The sequence below is a fragment of the Jaculus jaculus genome, chromosome 5 (assembly GCF_020740685.1).
Source record: "Jaculus jaculus isolate mJacJac1 chromosome 5, mJacJac1.mat.Y.cur, whole genome shotgun sequence".
Taxonomy (NCBI): Eukaryota; Metazoa; Chordata; class Mammalia; order Rodentia; family Dipodidae; genus Jaculus; species Jaculus jaculus.
Window position 1 is genome coordinate 47,800,723 of NC_059106.1, and position 19,793 is coordinate 47,820,515.

Here is a 19,793-nt window from a genome sequence, read left to right on the forward strand (position 1 = left end):
TGGGAATTTACAACTAGTTTATTTACATTAATGTTAGCAATTCCAACATAATGCAGACTCTGCAATTTCTTTAAGCAAAGGTGTATGTCTATGTGTGTGACTGAAGAGAAGAAAACCAGAGCACCATGTGGACATGTTGCCTATGGTGGGCCCAGAAAGCTGCCTGGTTTGTGCTCTGGTTTATTGAGTGAGGCAATGAGACAGATTCATATCCAGTTTTATGAATTTTACAAATGAAATCTATACTGTGCAAGTTACTATGAGTTTTCTCTTGTTGTTGATGCATGTCAGGGACTAAGAGAAATAAGACCATAGGAAGTGATCACAGAGTTGCCAGTTGTGCCTTTACCTCTGTTCTTCTGCATTCCTGTGCCTTCTAGGTCCTAAAGAAGAAGAGAGACCTGTGGCTTCTCCACCTGAGCAACCAGTCCTTCTTACAGAAGTGGTCAGCCAGGATGCACTTCCAGAGCTGGTAATCCCTCCGCCTGCCTGCGAGCCGCAGCCAGAGCCAGATGGGAAACAGGACACCACTGATGGTGAGGTCAATGATCTAGAGGAAGAGGAGGAGGAGGAGGAGGAGGAAGATGAAGATGATGATTTGGAAGAAGAGGGGGAGGAGGAAGCTGACCTGCCAAATGAAAGTTCTGTGAAAGAGCCAGAAATACGGTGTGAGGAGAAGCCAGAAGATTTATTAGAAGAACCAAAAAACATTTCAAATGAAACTTCTGAAGACTCTCCAGAAGTGACACCTCTTCTGGAAATCTCCAGAGGGAAAGAGGAGGCCAATGGGGATGTGTTTGAAACATGCATGTTTCCATGCCAGCACTGTGAAAGGAAGTTTACAACTAAGCAGGGGCTTGAGCGTCACATGCATATCCACATGTCCACAGTCAGCCATGCTTTCAAGTGCAAGTACTGCGGAAAAGCATTTGGCACGCAGATAAACAGAAGGCGGCATGAGCGTCGTCATGAAGCTGGGCTAAAGCGGAAATCCAGCCTGACACTACAGCCATCAGAGGACCTGGCTGAGGGCAAACTTTCTGGAGAAAATGCCACTCCTAATGATGAATTGGATCCTCCCCAACTTGAGCAAGACTGTCTGATCCTGAACTCTGAGAAAGCTTCCCAAGAAACAGTAAACTCTTGCGTTCCGGAGGAGAATGGGGACGTGAAAGAGCTGCATCCTTGTAAGTACTGTAAAAAAGTGTTTGGGACTCATACTAACATGAGACGGCATCAGCGCAGGGTTCATGAACGCCACCTGATTCCCAAAGGTGTGCGACGAAAAGGTGGGCTCCTAGAAGAGCCACAGCCTCCTGTAGAGCAGACCCAGCCCTCCCAGAATGTCTATGTCCCAAGCACAGAGCCAGAGGAGGAAGGGGAAGCGGATGATGTGTATATCATGGATGTTGCCAGCAATATCTCTGAAAACTTAAATTACTACATTGATGGTAAAATTCAGACCAACAGTAGCACTAGTAATTGTGATGTGATTGAGATGGAGTCTAATTCAGCAGACTTGTATGGCATAAATTGTCTGCTCACTCCAGTTACAGTGGAAATCACTCAAAATATAAAGACCAACCAGGTCTCTGTCACTGAGCTTCCCAAGGAGGCTCCCAGCAGCACAAATGGTGAGTCTAAGAAACGGAGGACTGCCAGTCCTCCTGTGCTCCCCATAATTAAAGCTGAAACGGATTCTGACTCTACAGTACCCTCGTGTTCCTTGAGTCTCCCTCTCAACATACCAACTACAGAGGCGATGTCTTTCCATAAAGAGAAGAGTGTTTATTTGTCTCCAAAGCTCAAGCAGCTTCTTCAGACCCAGGACAAGCTGACTCCTCCTACAGGGATTTCAGCCACTGAGATCCCCAAGTTAGGGCCTGTGTGTGTGTCTGCGCCTGCTTCCATGCTACCTGTGACCTCCAGTAGGTTTAAGAGGCGGACCAGTTCTCCACCCAGTTCTCCACAGCACAGTCCTGCCCTTCGAGACTTCGGGAAACCAAGTGATGGAAAGGCTGCTTGGACGGATACCGTTCTGACTGCCAAGAAACCCAAGTTAGAAAATCATAGTGACTCACCAGCATGGAGCTTGTCGGGGAGAGATGAAAGAGAAACGGGGAGCCCTCCTTGCTTTGACGAGTACAAAGTATCCAAAGAGTGGACCACTGGCTCCCCCTTCAGCAGGGTGTGCAACCAGCAGCCCCTGGACTTGTCCAGCGGTGTCAAACAGAAGGCTGAGGGCACAGGCAAAACTCTGGTCCAGTGGGAATCTGTATTAGATCTCAGTGTGCATAAAAAGCCTTGTAGTGACTTTGAAGGCAAAGAATTCAAGGAAAATCATTTGCTGCAGCCACCCTGTAATGCTGCAAAGAAGAAGAAACCAACCACCTGCATGCTACAGAAGGTTCTTCTCAATGAATATGATGGTGTCGACTTCCCTCCGGAAAATATGCCAGAAGTGACCAGGAGTCCGAGTCCTTGTAAATCTCTAGATGCCCAGCCAGGTCCCGGCCTTGGTCCTGACTCGAGCATCTCTGCCCCTGCTGTCGAGTCCCCACCTGAAGTTGTCCCTTCTCCACCTGCCCTACAGACAGCTTCCCTATCTTCTGGTCAGCTCCCGCCTCTCTTGATCCCCACAGATCCTTCTTCGCCTCCACCTGGCCCTCCTGTGTTAACTGTTGCTACTCCACCACCCCCCCTCCTTCCAACTGTCCCTCTTCCCATCCCCTCTTCTGAGACCACTCCTCACCCTTGCCCTTCTCCACTCTCAAACGCCACTGCCCAGTCTCCACTTCCAGTTCTCTCCCCGACAGTGTCCCCCTCTCCCTCTCCCATTCCTCCCATGGAGCCTCTCATGTCTGCTGCTTCCCCTGGTCCTCCAACTCTTTCTTCGTCATCTTCATCCTCCTCTTCATCCTCCTCCTCTTCCTTCTCCTCTTCATGTTCCTCCACATCCCCTTCACCACCCCCTCTCTCAGCAGTATCATCAGTGATTTCCTCTGGGGATAACCTGGAAGCCTCTCTCCCTGCAATAACTTTCAAACAGGAGGAGTCAGAGAGCGAAGGTCTGAAACCTAGGGAAGAGCCTCCACCTACAGTTGGGCAGAGTGTTGTCCAGGAAACATTCAGCAAAAGCTTTGTTTGCAATGTCTGTGAATCACCTTTTCTTTCCATTAAAGATCTAACCAAACATTTATCTATTCATGCTGAAGAATGGCCCTTCAAATGTGAATTTTGTGTGCAGCTTTTTAAGGATAAAACTGATTTGTCAGAGCATCGCTTTTTGCTTCATGGAGTTGGGAACATCTTTGTGTGTTCTGTATGTAAAAAGGAATTTGCTTTCTTGTGCAATTTGCAGCAACACCAGAGAGATCTCCACCCAGATGAAGTATGCACACACCATGAGTTTGCAAGTGGGACCCTGAGGCCCCAGAACTTTACAGACCCCAGCAAGGCCCACATGGAGCATATACAGAGCTTGCCAGAAGTCCCCTTGGAAACTTCTAAAGAGGAGGAGGAACTAAATGATTCCTCTGAAGAGCTTTACACAACCATAAAAATAATGGCTTCTGGAATAAAGACGAAAGATCCAGATGTTCGGTTGGGTCTCAATCAACATTACCCAAGCTTTAAGCCACCTCCTTTTCAGTACCATCACCGAAATCCCATGGGTATTGGTGTGACGGCCACAAACTTCACTACCCATAATATTCCACAGACTTTTACTACTGCCATTCGCTGTACAAAATGTGGGAAAGGTGTTGACAACATGCCTGAATTACACAAACACATACTGGCATGTGCATCTGCTAGTGACAAGAAGAGATACACCCCCAAGAAAAACCCAGTGCCCTTGAAACAAACTGTGCAACCCAAAAATGGTGTTGTAGTTTTAGACAACTCTGGGAAAAATGCCTTCAGACGAATGGGACAGCCCAAAAGACTGAACTTCAGTGTTGAGCTCAGCAAAATGTCTCCAAATAAGCTCAAATTAAATGCATTGAAGAAAAAGAATCAGCTTGTACAGAAAGCCATCCTTCAAAAAAATAAATCTGCAAAGCAGAAGGTTGACTTGAAAAATGTTTCTGAGTCATCGTCTCATATCTGCCCTTACTGCAACAGGGAGTTCACGTACATCGGCAGTCTGAATAAACACGCTGCTTTCAGTTGTCCCAAGAAACCCCTCTCCCCTTCTAAAAGAAGAGCTTCTCATTCATCCAAGAAAGGTGGGCACTCATCGGCTGCAAGCAGTGACACACACAGCAGCGGCAGCAACCCCCGCAGACGGACAGCAGACACGGAGATTAAGATGCAGGCGCCCACACCCTTGGGCAAGACCAGAGCACGCAGCTCAGGCCCCACACAGGCTTCTCTGCCATCCTCGTCCTTCAGATCCAGGCAGAATGTCAAGTTTGCAGCTTCTGTTAAATCCAAACAACCAAGCTCCTCCTCTCTAAGGAATTCTAGCCCAATAAGAATGGCCAAAATTACTCATGTTGAGGGCAGAAAACCCAAAGCTGCTGCCAAGAATCATTCTGCTCAGCTCTCAAGCAAGCCCTCCCGAAGCCTGCATGTGAGGGTGCAGAAAAGTAAAGCTGTTTTGCAAAACAAGTCTGCTCTGGCCAGTAAGAAGAGAACAGACAGGTTCAATGTAAAATCTAGAGAACGGAGTGGGGGCCCCGTCACCAGAAGCCTTCAGCTGGCAGCTGCTGCGGACCTAAGTGAAAACAGGAGAGAGGACAGCAGTGCCAAGCACGAGCTGAAGGACTTCAGGTAAGCCCAGAGCTTGGGGGAGGTAAGCACTGTAAGAAAAACTGTAGACTTGCTGGCGGGTATTTTTTCCTTGGAAAATTTTGGCAAGCATTTTAAAGAAGTAGCTATTGTATAATTTGTAGGAATAAAAGATCATTGCTGTAGAGATGAATAAATACTTTTTATATCAGACTTAGGACTCACAGAGTGTTACCATTTCTTTAATTTCTGAATTGACCTTGAGCCATGGAAAAACTCCAAAGTACTCCATGTGAAAAGATGAAGTTCTCTTCCCTTGTACCTTGGGTGGAATCTCAGAGCCATTCATACTACTTCCTGATCCTAGATTGTCTTCTTAGGTTGGGAGGGATTGTTGCTATCTTATCTAATAGTTTGTGACTTAGGTATAGTTACTAATACTGGGACTGCATTTATTCATACTTTCATCACTAGCATTTGAATTTTAAAAACTTGCCCCATTGGTTAAAACAAACAGAAAAACACAAAGCACTATATATATTTTAAAAAGCCTTACATTCCCCTTCCTGTCCTCTGCTCCACTGTAATGTGATCAGCAGGTGAGGCTGGTGGGGTTGATAGAGGTGGGGAAGAACAGTAGTGTATGCTCAGAGCTACAGGGAGGCCAGGGCCCTGGGGTTCTGACAGGCTCCATGATGCTTGAGGCAGGTCAGCCTCATTAGTCAGTGCCTTTTTCCTCAGTAATGATGTGAGGATTCATCTTAGATTTAAGTTGACTTTTCTGCCTTATCCATGTTCTCCCCTTGTTAAGAATTGTTCTCAGGGACAGATGAAAAGATGTGGCCCTCATTATGTCTGTTACCTTGACTTCTTAAGCCACCACAATCACTGTACACTTGAAATTCCTGCTGGTTCCCAGATTTTGTCCATAGGTCAGCTTCAGGTGAATTGTTTCCCATCACATGGCACTTCTGCAGATACTTTGAAGTCTTTGTATGCAGCCTACCCTGACTCTTGAGTTTTGTGACTATAATTTTTGGTGTTCTGAGCAAACAGAATTAGGGATAACTATGGAGTGACTGCAGTTTTGGGGGAGATAATGAGGATACAAAAGTGTCATTGCATAGCTGACTGGGTGGAAGTCTTGATGCTGGTGTGCCTTGAAGCATAGCTAAAGAAAGGTGTTGGCTACAGTCCTTTGCGACGTTGCTCTGAGTGACTTACTGAAGAACTGAAGGTACCTCATGATGTCCCAGTGTTAGTTGCTTACAGGTCTGGTCATTTCTGGCATTTCAGGTGCATAGGTAGCATCACAGAGTTAGCTGCCTGCCTCTAGCCATTTAGCCTACACATGCACTGTATTCACCCTTCTTGAGGCTCCATGCCTTATCAAGTTGCCATGTTTTTACTAGAGCTTGCTAACATTTTCTTGGATTTTACTACAAACACCTCCCCAGGTGGCTGGTTTAGAATGGACTGGGTCTCACTTAGACAGATCAAGGGGAAATACACAGAAAACTAGCTTCTGTAATGTGAAGGTATCTGGGTATGCATCCATGAAGCACCCACTTTTCTCAACCCATGCTGTAAAGAACCCCAAGTGCTGCTAAGGTCCAGCATGCATAAGAAATGTGACCCTGCTCTTTGCTTCAGCTCACTGAGTTATTTTGCTTTATTTGATAGCTAGCAGAGGGAAATTTGTCCTGGAAGGAAGCATAGAAAGAATCAGACAAGAAAACATGGGTAGTGTCCTCAGTGGTTGGTGGGACAGTAGGTTTCCTTGGTGGCTGATCCCCATTGAGGGTTTTAGAATTGTACTGTGGACACCTTTGCAGGACCCAGGTGTATTATCTAGAACACTCAGCAAGGACCATAACCTTGTGAAGTGTTTTGGGGAATTAAGACCAAATGTCCACTTGTATATCATAACCATCAAGACATGTGAGTGGGCATTTTTCCCAAATTTTGTTTGTTTTAGTCCCACACAGCAAACTTAGTACAGACTAGGATTGCTGGCCTCAGGCCTGGGGCATGTGTATGAAGTGTCCTCATCCCAGGCTGACACAGAAGAGATCTGGTCCTCAGTGCGCCTGTGCAGTGGTACATAGAAAACGAGAGTGTTCCTAACAGTTGTCTTCCCATTCCATGTGTGTTGAGAGAAGATTCCATGCTGCAGGGCCTCTGCTGTATGCAGAGAGCTCTAGTCTCCTGGGCTCAGTGCCTTGTTTTCCTTGTCCTGTTGAGTCCTAAGGTCTTGATGCAGAACTGGCAACTTTTTCCTTCTTATTTCTTTACAAACCATGCTGGTCCCAGGACCCAGACACCTAACACCAGCCAGTTTTCTATTTAACAGAGAGCTCCTTGGACTATCAGTTGGCCACTTCCTAGAGCACTAGCCATGGTGCTATTCACTGTATCCTTATGACAAAGCCCAGTGCCGAGCAGGAAAATGGGCTGTGATCCTTTCTGAGTGAGCAGTCACCTTGGGCTTCAAGGTAACACTGAAGTTAGATGGTGCAAGGTATTGTTTCCATGCCTCCAGTGAGACACAGAAGTGAAAGCTTGTCTCTTTCCATATTTACGCCTGAGCTCCCAGGAGTCTTAGCATCCTCAGTGCTCCATCTGGTCAGTGTCCTCCTGTGGTGCTCCTCTTAGAGCCAGTTGAGAAAACTAAAAAGTAGAGAAGCAAGACAAAGCCCTAGATCAGATTTTCCCATTTAATGTGCTGAGTCAGAATAAAGTATGGTTCTCTCTGCAGTACCATCAGATACAGCCCCGTGGTAGTTTTCCACCCTTGTCCTTGAATAGGACATTGAGTTCCTAAATCCTGTAATTCATGTTTGTGTCTGTCTTGGTAACATGTGTCTCACAAGTCTCTTCACCATTTCTTTTAACATGGTCAGTTCATGCGAGCTTATGTTCTGTTGTCATTTATCTTCAGTTTTCTTATTTTTCTAGGACCTTCCTGTAGGAAAGCCCCCAAAACAAAACAGACCTTAACTGACTAAAAGATATTGCATGCTCAACTTAGGATAAGCACTACGGCAAAGGATACGAAACCTACCAAGCTTGCAAGACCAGTTGAAGCTGACTCAAAAGTCGTAACGCACAGCTGCTTGCCGGCAGGCTCCTTGTTGCCCTGGTTAGTCAGGCATCCGCTTCTTCGGTGGTGCCCACACATGTGCTGGGTTCCAGGGGATTGAGATCCAAAGATATGGGTGCTTGCTGTAAGACAAGTTAGATGTATTGGCTCCTCATCACAGGACTGGCACTGCAGATAAGAGTGTGGCCCTTGTGTTGGGCACATGGCAGATTAACCTTGCAAAGCAAGTTCTGTTTTATCAGTAGCTCACCTAGACTTCAGGGACAACAGATCGATGCAGTCATTGTAAACACTTGCTCACAACCAGCTCTTGATGCCTTCTTTACAAGAATTATAGACAGAGGCGTGCAGCTGATCTCTTAGCTTCCCTCCCCCTTTTTAAAATCACAGCAGATTGCCAGCATAATGGAGAGGAAACCAGATTGGGTATGGACTCTTTTTATTTTTATTAGATTTATGTTTATATATCCAAATGGACATTATCCTCATTACTATCTGGCACTAATTTATAGCTAAACTATTATGAGATACTATGTAGAGTATATCCGCACAGAAGCAGCCCAGGCCTGGGTAGATACCTGTCTTCATGGAAGTATAAAAGCACTCACACACCAGCTTCACACTTAGTCTCCAGCAGAGATTTGGGACAACAAATTGGCCTCTTCCCAAGAATATCAGTGTCACTTCTCCATAAGTTTCATGCTTTCCCCCTCCCAAGTTAATGACTGAGTTGGTGGAAAATGGCTACATTTTATTCATGCTGTTTTTTGTTCTCAAACTTAAAAAGTAATCTACCTCTTAAAATTTGTAGCTTAATACTTGTTTGGTGAATTTGTGCCACTTTTAACCCTTTCACTATCATTCCCATTTTGTTACATTTCTGTTATGGGGACTTTATGTTGAAATATTGTATAAAGCATTTGTAGCAGTTTAAAAATAAAATATTTAAAATTATTTAAATTGTTTTGGATGCTTCAATTGTATTCTCTGTGATTGACGTTTCCATTTTTGTTTTGCATTGTTAATCTGGAGAGTCACTGTATTGAAGTTTGCTGTTGGTTGTTTTATCACTGCTTGTTGGAAAGTGCTATAAAGACTATTCTAATGAAAACATTAAAATCTACAATTTGATATAACACAAGGGACTGTTCATTGATTTTAATCAATGTAGCCTTGAGAATGAAAGAGAAAGGGAGCTTATTTAGAGACACAAGAATGGTGTTTGCTACTTTTCCCAGCCAGAATGAAGTACATCTTTGGCTTTACGAGATGTCTAAAAAATATTTTTTTTTATGATGTAGAAACTGCAAACACCTAGTAAGTAGGGAAGAACTGGATGATTCATTTTATATCATTGTAACCAATAAAAACTTTGTAAACACTTGTGGAAGGACTGTGTTTTGTGCTTAATGGGGAGCAGAGAAGGGAAGCATGCTGAAGGATGTGGGGCATAGTCAGCCCCTGGGCCCAGGGCTTCTCTTCACCACTTTGTTTGGCCTGGTTTGTGATGCCAGTTGCTGTGCCCTGTTTAGAGGGTACACTAGTTGGACAGCAGTGCCAAGACGAGCCCTTGTGGACTTGGTAAGAGCGACGTAAAAGGTTTCCTGTCTGAGCTCCCAGCCTGCTACTGCAGCCAAGTCTCTGGCTTTAACTTTGGTTCTCTACCCCCCAAAATGGGAACATTTGTGTCAAGCTTCTTCCAGGTGCTATGTTTTTTCTGATGGACAGTGGATGACCAGCAGTTTCTTCTAGTCCAGCACCTTAGCACTCCTGTCCTAGACCCACTGCCGGTCATTCTTCTTCAGGATGGGGACTGCAAACATGACAGCTTCCCTTGACCAGATACTCGCATTTCTGTCTGCCAGCTTTCACGGGCAGAGGAAGAGAGATGGCAGTGGGAGTTCAGCAGTAGCCTTGAGCAGTAGCCCTTTTAAATACCCTTCTTGCAGGCGTGCCCCAGTGTGTAAGTGCACCCTCTGTAGAAATCAAAGCCCTAGTCTGGGAAACAGACCCAGCTTTCCTTCCTGTGCTGTCTGGTATTCATTGTGCCTCTGCTTTCATGCGACCCTCCAGTCCTCACGTTAGGTGGGTTCGCCCTGAGCAAGTAATGTTTTCTGACATTACTTAGTCTGTGGAGAGCGGGCGGGGCCCGAGCGCCGTGTGAGCATCGCTGGGTCAGCGTGCTGCCGCGCTGCCCTGGACAGAGCAGGCGCCCCTCCCACCCTGCTCGTCTCCCTGCTCTGACCGTAGTGCCGGGAAGTTCAGACTTGCACGGGTTTACTGAGTGGAGGCCCCAGGAGGCCTTGTTAGGCCCAATCTGGTGAAGAAGGAGCTGTTCCAGCTTGGTTGCTTGGCCCTCTGTGTTGCTCAACATACCTTACACACCACAAAGTTAATAACTAGAACCTTCTGTCCCTGCTACTATCTGAAAGCCTCTCACGTTGTTTGCAGTGGTGAACCCTGTGTCCACACTGGCTCTTGTAGCTCTGTGGCTTCAAGTACTTCTAGAAAAATTGTTCTCGAGGCCACTTGCTTTGAGGATTGAGTGTGTGGCGGCTGTGCTTTATCCCTTAGGATGGGTCAGTGGACAAAAGGAATACAAACCCTGACCCCTGCCAGCTTACATGTTCTCCAGCTTCATGCTTTGGCATCCAACTTCGTGTCAAAATGCCAACATCCTGGTGACTTGCCTACCTGGGTCAGAGCAGCTACAGCTACGGACATAAGAGCTCGTTTAACACATTTGCTATTGACATGGCTTTTGTGTATCAAAAGTTGCTGTGGACAGATTAACACCCATAAAAACATGCAGGGCAGTTTACCTTGAAAATGGATTTAGAGCACAGGCAAGTGAGAAAGACTTGTGTGGACGTACAAGCCACATTGCAGGTGCTACAAGGATAAGGCTGATAGGAAAACGCTCTGATGTTGCCTTTTAGTTCCCTGGCCTGGCACCTCATGTTCTTTACACCACAGTGGTCCCAACCCGACTTCCTTGCCCAGGTCTAATCTTGGTAGTCTGGTAGAGCATTATGGAGTATATTTGGGAGCATGCACTAGGTGCTCTGAACTCTGCAGCTGGTCTTCACTGAGTGAGACAGATCAGGGGTGTCGAGTAGCATGCTTGAAAGGCTAAGGACTTTCAGTGCATACTATAGAGCAAGTGTCTACTGAAAAAAAAATGACAAGTGCGTGTAGCTCCTAATTGCTAGAGGACTTGTGTCCTAGTACCTCATGTTATGGTCACCCTGCAAAGCAGACGTTGTTCCTGTTTGTGCTGGAGAGCCCAGGAACTCTTGAGAGTCACTCCTGAGCCCTGGGCTCTGAGGTGTGTGCGCTGATGGCAAAGGAGAGGACAGCGTTTCCCCGAGGCAAAGGGTCAGCAAGTGGCCCTCTGTGCTGCCTCTTTTGTGCTTGGGCTTATTCCAAGGCCAAGCCCTGCCGGGCCCTTCCCTTTCAGCGCCTTGACCCTGCCCGCCACAGGTCCTACAAGCAGGTCCATAAGTACACGGGTTTCATGAGGAGAGGGGTCATAGAAATGATGAGATCCAGATTAGAAGCAAAAATAACATCTCTGTGGGCATTTAAATTCCAGAGAAGATTATCCAATGTCACACACATGAAAAAATAATCCTTGAGATTTGTGAGTGGCAGTGATTGGAGAAGACAGATATAAACTGTTGTGAACGGGTCAGTGTCTTGAGACTGTACCCTCATGCCACCACCTCACCCTGCTCACCACCTAACTGGCGCACTTCACTTCTGCATACCCCTTCCTCTCCGAGAGGTGCTGGGATCTGATGAACTTCAGATGAATTCAAGGCAGCTTGCAGTTTCTTGCTGTGAGCTGGGGACTGCACTAAGCATTCTCAAAATGGACCCATGACCATCACACCATAAGGTAGGTTGATGTCATTGGCAGGCAGAGGTCAAAGTCAGAGGGAAATAAGTTGGGACATTCATGTGCAAGTTGGTACTTGAACCAGCTGCAGGCCATGCCATCCTGGTCTTTCTGTAGGTTTTAGTGTGAGATCTCTATGAGGACTACATTCTCCCTTAGAGACAGGCATGAGTGAACATGGAGAACAGTCACCTTGTAGCCGAGGGAGGTTCCTGGCTAGCAAGGCTGCCCAGGAAGGCTAGAGCCGATAGGAGACTGTCCAGTGTTCTTCCTTTTGGGAAGGATATGTTTCTGGCCACCTTGCAGACCAGGCAGTTCCAGCATCACACCTACTCCACAGAACCTGCTTCAAGGGACTCGTTGGTGTGGTGCCCTTTGGTTTTGCCAGTGAGCCAGTGATTCTGAAGAAGGCACCTAGGGGTTATCAGGTGTCTCATCTGCCACCTGAGCACTTTGACCTGCTGGGTATTAACACGGATAGAAACCTGGTCCAGGGTCACCCCCCCCACCACCACCTCAGCAAAGTGCCTTCCATGCAAAATCAAAGCTGCCTGTTGTGTTATTTTTAAAGTAGGGGATTAGGACCTAGAGGGTATTGTAAGCTTTATTTACCTTCTGGATTAACAATAAGAATAGAGGGAAACAAACAAACAAAAAAACCAATCAACCCATGCAGCATGACTGCATTAAATGACTTGCTGCAATCCAAAAATCAGGTTCAGTAGTGAGCCATGAGGCAGGTCGGGGAAATGCTTGTGAGTCAACTCACCCTGCTGGAGTAAGGATTTGTTCATGCTTGCGTGTTCTGGCTCTCCTTTGCTGGCTGGGTTTCTTTGCAGCTTAGGCAGATGTTACAGGGAACATAGACATCTTCTAGAAGACAACAGTGCCTCACTGTGCTTTCCGTTGACCAGCTAAGAGCAGGAAGCCCACTAAAGAAACCACCTCTCCGAGGGTTCCTTGACAGGTGCACTCTGAGTGAGAGGCAAGCTAGCCTGGTGTGGTCGGAGAGTCACAGAATCTCCAGGAATTTGAAGGGCAGGTTTGTGTTGCAAACAGGAACATACTTATGAATCTTCCCATATTGGTGCTTGGACAGAGCCTACTATATATTCTGGAGTTCTTGGGTTCTAACTGAGTCTTAGCATTGAATCTGATTAAGCAGGACTCCTTTTTTTTTTTTTTTTAATTAGAAAAGTATCTCATGCTGGAGAAATGGCTTAGTGGTTAAGGCGCTTGCTTGCAGAGCCAAAGGACCCAGGCTCCAAATGCACAAGGTGGTGTTTGCAGCGACACCCATTCTCTTTCCTACCCCCCTCTTGCCTCTTTCTCACTCTCTCAAATAAAAATTCTCTTTGGGCTGGAGAGATGGCTTAGCGGTTAAGCGCTTGCCTATGAAGCCTAAGGACCCCGGTTCGAGGCTCGGTTCCCCAGGTCCCACGTTAGCCAGATGCACAAGGGGGCGCACGCGTCTGGAGTTCGTTTGCAGAGGCTGGAAGCCCTGGCGCGCCCATTCTCTACTCTATCTGTCTTTCTCTCTGTGTCTGTCGCTCTCAAACAAATAAATTAAAAAATTTAAAAAAAAAATTCTCTTTAAAAAATCTACAATTCACTGCACAGGTAAGTTAGTATCAAAAGGGTATTATGACCTTAGAATATGGTTATAGCAATGTATGAAAGCAGTTGAATTTTTCAATTATGCCAAGATAGATTTTGAATTTTTTTTTATTAGAATGAAATTACTTAAGCCTCATATGGCTTCACTTTTTCTTGCAGTAACATTCTCTTCTCACTTGCCTTTTATAATCCTAACCAGCCATTGGCAGCGCAGATAGTGTAGAAACCTTTTCAGATGGCTTCTTTTCCCAAGCTTCTGATGCAGGAGTCCAGGCACATGCTAGACAGCCATTCAGAAAACAACTTTTGACACACTCATCAGGATGTGGAGCAGTAAGTTGTGTGCACTCTGTCCTGGGGCCAGAGAAGACCTCGGGACGCAGTCAGCCATCAGGAAGGAGCCGATGCTATCTGCTCTGTGCATGATGTCTGTTCTGAATGCATCACATAGCTACACTCTGAGCTCTTCCAGAACTTGAAGGAAATATTTGCGTTTACAAAGGTGATACCACTTGAGGTATGTCTCACACCTGTAATGAGAACCCCACACCTGGCTGTCGAATCCCCAAACTGCTCTACCCAAATGCATTATGAAACCCCCTAAATCCTCCGAGGCTGTAGGGTAGCTTCGATTTACAGAGCACATTCTTGATACAGACAGATGCCCATGTTACTGTCCAGAATGCACTTTTGTTGCATTGGAAATTGGTGGCATGGGTGTGGGTGCTGGAATTTTGTTCTTTGGGTACTGTTGGTAATAGGTACCACTGGCTAAGCCTGGGCTTCTGCCCTGCAGAGCGAGGCTTCCACTCATTGTGACTGTGAGTGTGAAGGTAATGGCTTCTTAGGAAGGCCTGGTGACCAGGGCGCTGCCAGGAATGGCTGCTAACTTGCTCAGTGTTGCATACTTGAGTGTAATACACATGCTGAAGGAGGTGCCACCAAGTAACTGCCAGGTAAAATTTAGGAACCTTCCCCAGGTGGGAAAGGGAGGGATGTGACAGTGACCAGCTTAATGGTGATCACTGAGGAACTTACAGGGGAGGCTTCTGAAATGACTCTTGCCCTCCTGACAGTGTGTGTGTGTGTGTGTGTGTGTGTGTGTGTGTGCGTGCGCGCACGTGTGGGTGTGTGTTACTGGAAATTGCACCTGGAGCTCCACACATGCTCAGCAAGTGTTCTGCCACTTAGCTGCACCCCCAGTCTCTTTTCAAAAAGGCCCAAAAGACACAAAAGTGGAGTTCTAGAATGTGACAGATACCTCACTGCCTGGGTGGTTCTGTCCTTGACTCTTGTCCCTCCTTTTGATCTGTCTTCCTGGCTCTTTGAGGTGCCTAAACCTGTGCATTCCATGAATGGTTTCTAGTTACTCTGTGTCTCCCCTTCTGTGAATGAGAATTCTACCCAGGCAGGAACTTTGCTTTGTCCAAAGTACCTGGCCTATAGTCTTAATAAATTTATATATGTGTGTGTGTGTATATATATATATATATATATATATATATATATATATATATATATCCTCTGTAAGTTTTTGAATCTCTCTCAGCTCAGTTTTCCTTTCTGCAAAATGGATGGTCAATTTGATCACAAGGGGTTGTTGTGAAGACACCAGGTACATACGAAAGACCCCAGATGTTGTCCTCCAGAGTAACTGCCTGTTGGCTGCTATCACTGTTACTTTTGGAAGATGTCCTCTTGAATCTGATGAAAAGTTGCTGCTGTCAAAGTGTACATGCTGCATAGAAGAGCGTATGACAGGTTAGGCTGCAGTAGCTGGAACGTCTCATCTCTGCCCTCTGCTCGGGGAACTGTCACTTGGCCTGTGAGTCTCTTGGCTCTGCTGTCAGTGACCTCAGGGGGCAGTGAGTTCTCCTCAGCCACAGCCATTCATTTATGACCCTGCTGCTCCCCACTGTGTCTGAGATACCCCTCCCCCCACATACACACACTTACTTATTAGAGGAAGAGAAATAAGGTTATAAGGAAGTTTTTCAAGTCTAAATGAAAACGGTTCATTCTTACACCATCACTCCTCCATATCACCTTCTAGTTCTCTTAGTCTAGAGCTTCAAGCATCACATTTTTAAAGGCCTAGGTTCATAACCATGAAAACGTAACCGAGGAACCCGAGGTCTGGCACTTCCAGGTGCCTGCCAGCCCATGTTGGGAAGGCTTTGCCTGCCTTCCCTTTTCATCTTCAAAACAGCCCTGTGGAGTTCATTCATACTGTGGCCCTCCTGTCTAAGTGAGAAAACTGAGGCACTGGGAAGTGAGGCAGTTTGTCTGAGGTCAAAGCTAGTATTTTAAGGTGAATTCAGGAATCCAGTTCAGGCTTCCCTGCTCTGTCAGTGTTGTGTTCTGTGACCCCTGGTCACACTCCACGTCAGCTTAGTGGCATCTCCCTGAGAAGCAAAGAGATCTGAGTTGTTAGGGCTCACCTACCCAAGTGGACTAGAAGCACCCAGGTTGCTTGGAATGAAAACAGCTGGAAGAGAGCGGCTGCTGGAGGCCTCCTCGTCTGTGTGTGCTTTGGGATCCAGCCTGGGAACAACTTGGCTGGGCCTGGGCAGCTCAGTGTGGCAGGGTTCTATCCTGCTTTGTCAGAGGAGGAGCCGAGGCAGCTGGCCCCTCCCGAGATCAAGGATGGAACCTGACTCCTGTCCATAGCAGCTCCGCCAGGCCTGTGTTGGCCAGGAAGGCAGTGTGGGGAATAGGACTGCATTGGTGCTGGGATCCCACTGGAGTGAAAGAGGGTGGACAAAGGCCTTGGATGCAGGAAGGCCAGAGGGTGTGGTCTCACTGTCCCTTCATTGCCTTTTAAAAGCTATACAGTGGGCATTCTCTCACCCATCCTGGAATGCACATAGTAGCCACCAACTAATATTTCAACTTGGAAAAGTGAGTTCCTTAGGAATAATTCAGGCAAGTAGGACTCCTTATCCCCACACCAAAGCATCCAGAGGCTTGAGATGTGGCTTCTCCTTGGGAAGGGTGTGTTCCTCAGCCTCCTCTGGCTGTCAATCACTGTGTGGTCTTCACTCCTGGCCTCCTTCCATAGGCTCTGATGGGACAGCTGAGCTGTGGTCCTAATGCTGTCTGTAGGCAAAGAAGTGAGATGGCTCCAAGAGAATGTCCGAGAACCTCTTGCAGGCAAAGTACATCTGCCCCAGGGCAGGGTTGCTGGTCTGATGTGCGTTCCAGTTGCTGTAGGTCTGGGCTGGTTCTTTGGTAAGTGACAATGTTGGATAAGTGGCAGAGAGGTTGTCACAAGTGCATACAGGCTGCTTTCTTTCAAGCTCTTAACCTGTGTCAGCTAAGTGGACCATTGGGGTGAAGAGTAGCAAGTTTCTTTCTTGGTGGAGTGCCAGTGAGCACATTAATTTTGCTAGTCAGGTTTTCCTTACTACCATGAAGCCTTAAACGCAGGTTTAGAATATTCTCTTCCGTGTCTGAGGCTAACCTGTGGTTGAATCTTGATGGCTTTAGGCACCTGGTTCTTGGTATTATCGTTTCCCCACCTATTATTCAGGTCTTGTGTAGATAGCATCAGCCACTGAGGTCATGAGTGCCACAGCCACTTTGTCTCTGGAAGACATCATTACAAAACACTCTTCCCTTTCCTTTGGCTCTTACATTCTTTCTGCTCTACTGCAGTGGTCCCTGATCCTTGAGGATGTGATAGAGATGTATCAGTGAGTTCTGAACATGCCACCGTCACTTCTCAGCACTGTGCTAAGTTTTGAATCTCCCCAGTGGTCACCACCATCTGAAAAGAGAAGCTTCTCTAACCAGAAGGCACCTGGTTCTGTAAGAAGTCCCTGGAACCCTCATTAAAGGGGCTGTCACCTACAGCAGCTGGGACCCCACTGCTTCGTTCAGGTTCTCTTATGGCTGTGGAATGCTTCCAGACTTTCTCCAGTAATGTGGGCTGGCTGGGTGAATTCTGTACTGTGACCGCCTTCATGGTTTAGGCTTTGAATTTTATAAATGAAAGATGAAAATAAAGCTGAAGTAACTAGGCCTTCATGTAAGAGCCTCAGACCAATGAACCAGTGTCAGATATGGTAATCAAAGTGCAGGGTGTATGAAATTACTTCACTGGACTTAACAAACTGCTCATATCCTTCAAAACCATCTTTTCAAGTTTCTAAAGAGCTCATCTGCGGCAGCTGCCAGCAGGTGTCTTATTAAAGTGACATTTGAGCTGTGTGTGATGTGATTGGATGAGAAGGGGATATTTTATTTATTTACTCATTTGAGAGAAAGAAGCAGATAGAGGATGGACACAAAAAGGGCCTGTCGCTATTGCGAACGGACACCAGATACATGTGCCACTTTGTGCTTCTTTCTTACACGGAACATCATGGAGCAGGACTGTTCAAATATGCCTTCAATTCTTTCAACATTTGAAAATTCTTTATATTTTATTTATTTATTTGAGAGAGAGAATGGGCACATCAGGGCCTCTAGCCATTGCAAACGCACTCCAGACGCATGGGCCACCCTGTGCATCCGGCTTTACATGGGAACTGGGGAATCAAATGTGGGTTCTTAGGCTTTGCAAGCAAGGGCCTTAACCACTGGACCATCTCTCCTCTCAACTTTTGGACCTGAAAGTAGGGTTACTCCCCTCTTCCTGTTCTGACATCTGAAACCCCAGAGCTCTCTCTGCCTTACAGCCCCTCAGAGTGCCTGTGTGTAATGGACAACGAAGGCCCTCCTTGTTACCGCTTCCCTGCCGGTTGATTTCACGGTGCTCTGTGCACTTGGCTGGGCTGTGTTGAAACATGACCTTAGTAGGCCCGATTCCCTCACCTTGGTGCCTTATCCATCCCACCCCTGAGTCAGAGCTCCTATAATAAACCAGCTGAGGAAATCATAGGCAGCAGACGTGGACATACAGATGAAGGGAGCAGATGTCTCCTCTCGGTGGTCTGGTGAGTGTAGCTGCTATTGCCTAAGGAATAACTGACATGGGACCATTGTCAGAGCACAGGGCCTGGAGGTGGCTCCAGAAACCCTAACGAACTTTTGCACACAGACTGTGGACAGAATGATACGGTTGAGACTCAGTTGCCGTCAGTTTAACCCCAGCCCCCCATCAGTGGGTGAAGATATTGACTACTCCTCGTGGAGGCAGTCCTGGTGTTTCTGTTTTTAATTTTTATTTGCAAGAAGAAAGAGAGAGAGAGAATGGGCACACCAGAACCTCTAGCCCCTGCAGATGAACTCCAGATACATGTGTCCCTTTGTGCATCTGGTATGGGGGAATCAAACTCGGGTTGTTAGGCTCTGTGGGCAAGTGTCTTAACCAATGTACAGTCTCTCCAGCTCTGTATTTCTATTCTTAGTAGTCCACTTCAATTTGTGCCCAAGGCCAGTAGTATTTATTCATTCCACTTGTCTTGTACTATTGAATTAAGTGTCATCCAAGCTTGTGAAAGCAGAGTTGTTTGTGAAGCCCAGTTGATAGCTTAGGAAGGCACATAGTCATTTGCTTAAGGACTGCAGTCCAGTTAGTGTGGGTGAGGAACAGAATGTACAGGAGGTGGAGTAGAGAGCACGTGACAGATTTTGTGTGCAGATTGTTTTGGTAAGTGAAGTTGTCACCCCACTTTAGAAACCGGAAATAGTGATGCATTGTGGGTGCTGTTTCATCGTGAAGGCATTGTACAGCTTTACAGTTCATCTGTTCATCCATGTTCACCATGTGCACCGTCTGTCACTCATATCTGTTCATCCTTATAACCATACACCCATTCTCCCATCCATCATCCATATCCACCCATCCCTATCTATACATCCATCCATACATTACACATACCCATTTTCCCAGCCATCCATATCCACCCAGCCATCCATCCATATCTATCCATATATCCATATATTACACACAACAATTCTCCCATCCATATATATCCATCCATTCATACATTACACACGTCCATATCCACCCATATCCATCCATATATTCATACATTACACACACCACCCACCCACCCATCCATCCATCCATCCATATCTATCCATATATCCATATATTACACACATCCATTCTCCCATCTATCCATACCCACCCATCCATCCATTCTCTCATCATCTGTTCATCCATCCATCCATCTATCCATATATCCATACATTACACCCATCCATTCTCATCATTTGTCCATCCATCCAGAGTGAGCCTGATGTTCTCTTTCAGACACTGTTCCAGGTGCCAAAGGCTACAACAGCAAATAGAACTGAGACCATTCGGTCCTCTTGGAGGGCTTACGGTGTAGGGACAGATGACAAGTATATAGAATGTCAGGTAATAATGGCTGCTACAGAGAGAAATAAAATAAGGAGCGGATAATAGGAGGTTGGGGAGTGAAAAGAGGGTGCCCAGTATAAACCTCGAAGTCCAAAGCAAACCACTAAATGAACATTTAAGCT

At 46.4% G+C, this 19,793-nt stretch overlaps 1 protein-coding gene across 3 annotated transcripts in view; it reads left to right on the forward strand.

Moving 5' to 3' along the window:
• Prdm2 (PR/SET domain 2) overlaps window positions 1-19,793 on the forward strand; it is a 127,328-nt gene that overhangs the window by 84,984 nt on the left and 22,551 nt on the right. For 2 of the 3 annotated variants that reach the window (XM_045150661.1, XM_004657627.2), the window contains exon 8: window positions 381-4,776. In XM_045150661.1, the coding sequence (XP_045006596.1) occupies window positions 381-4,776 (4,396 nt within the window). Of the gene's footprint in view, window positions 1-380; window positions 4,777-7,692; window positions 9,228-19,793 lie in introns of those variants that run through there. The other variant, XM_045150662.1, reaches the window with a different exon arrangement.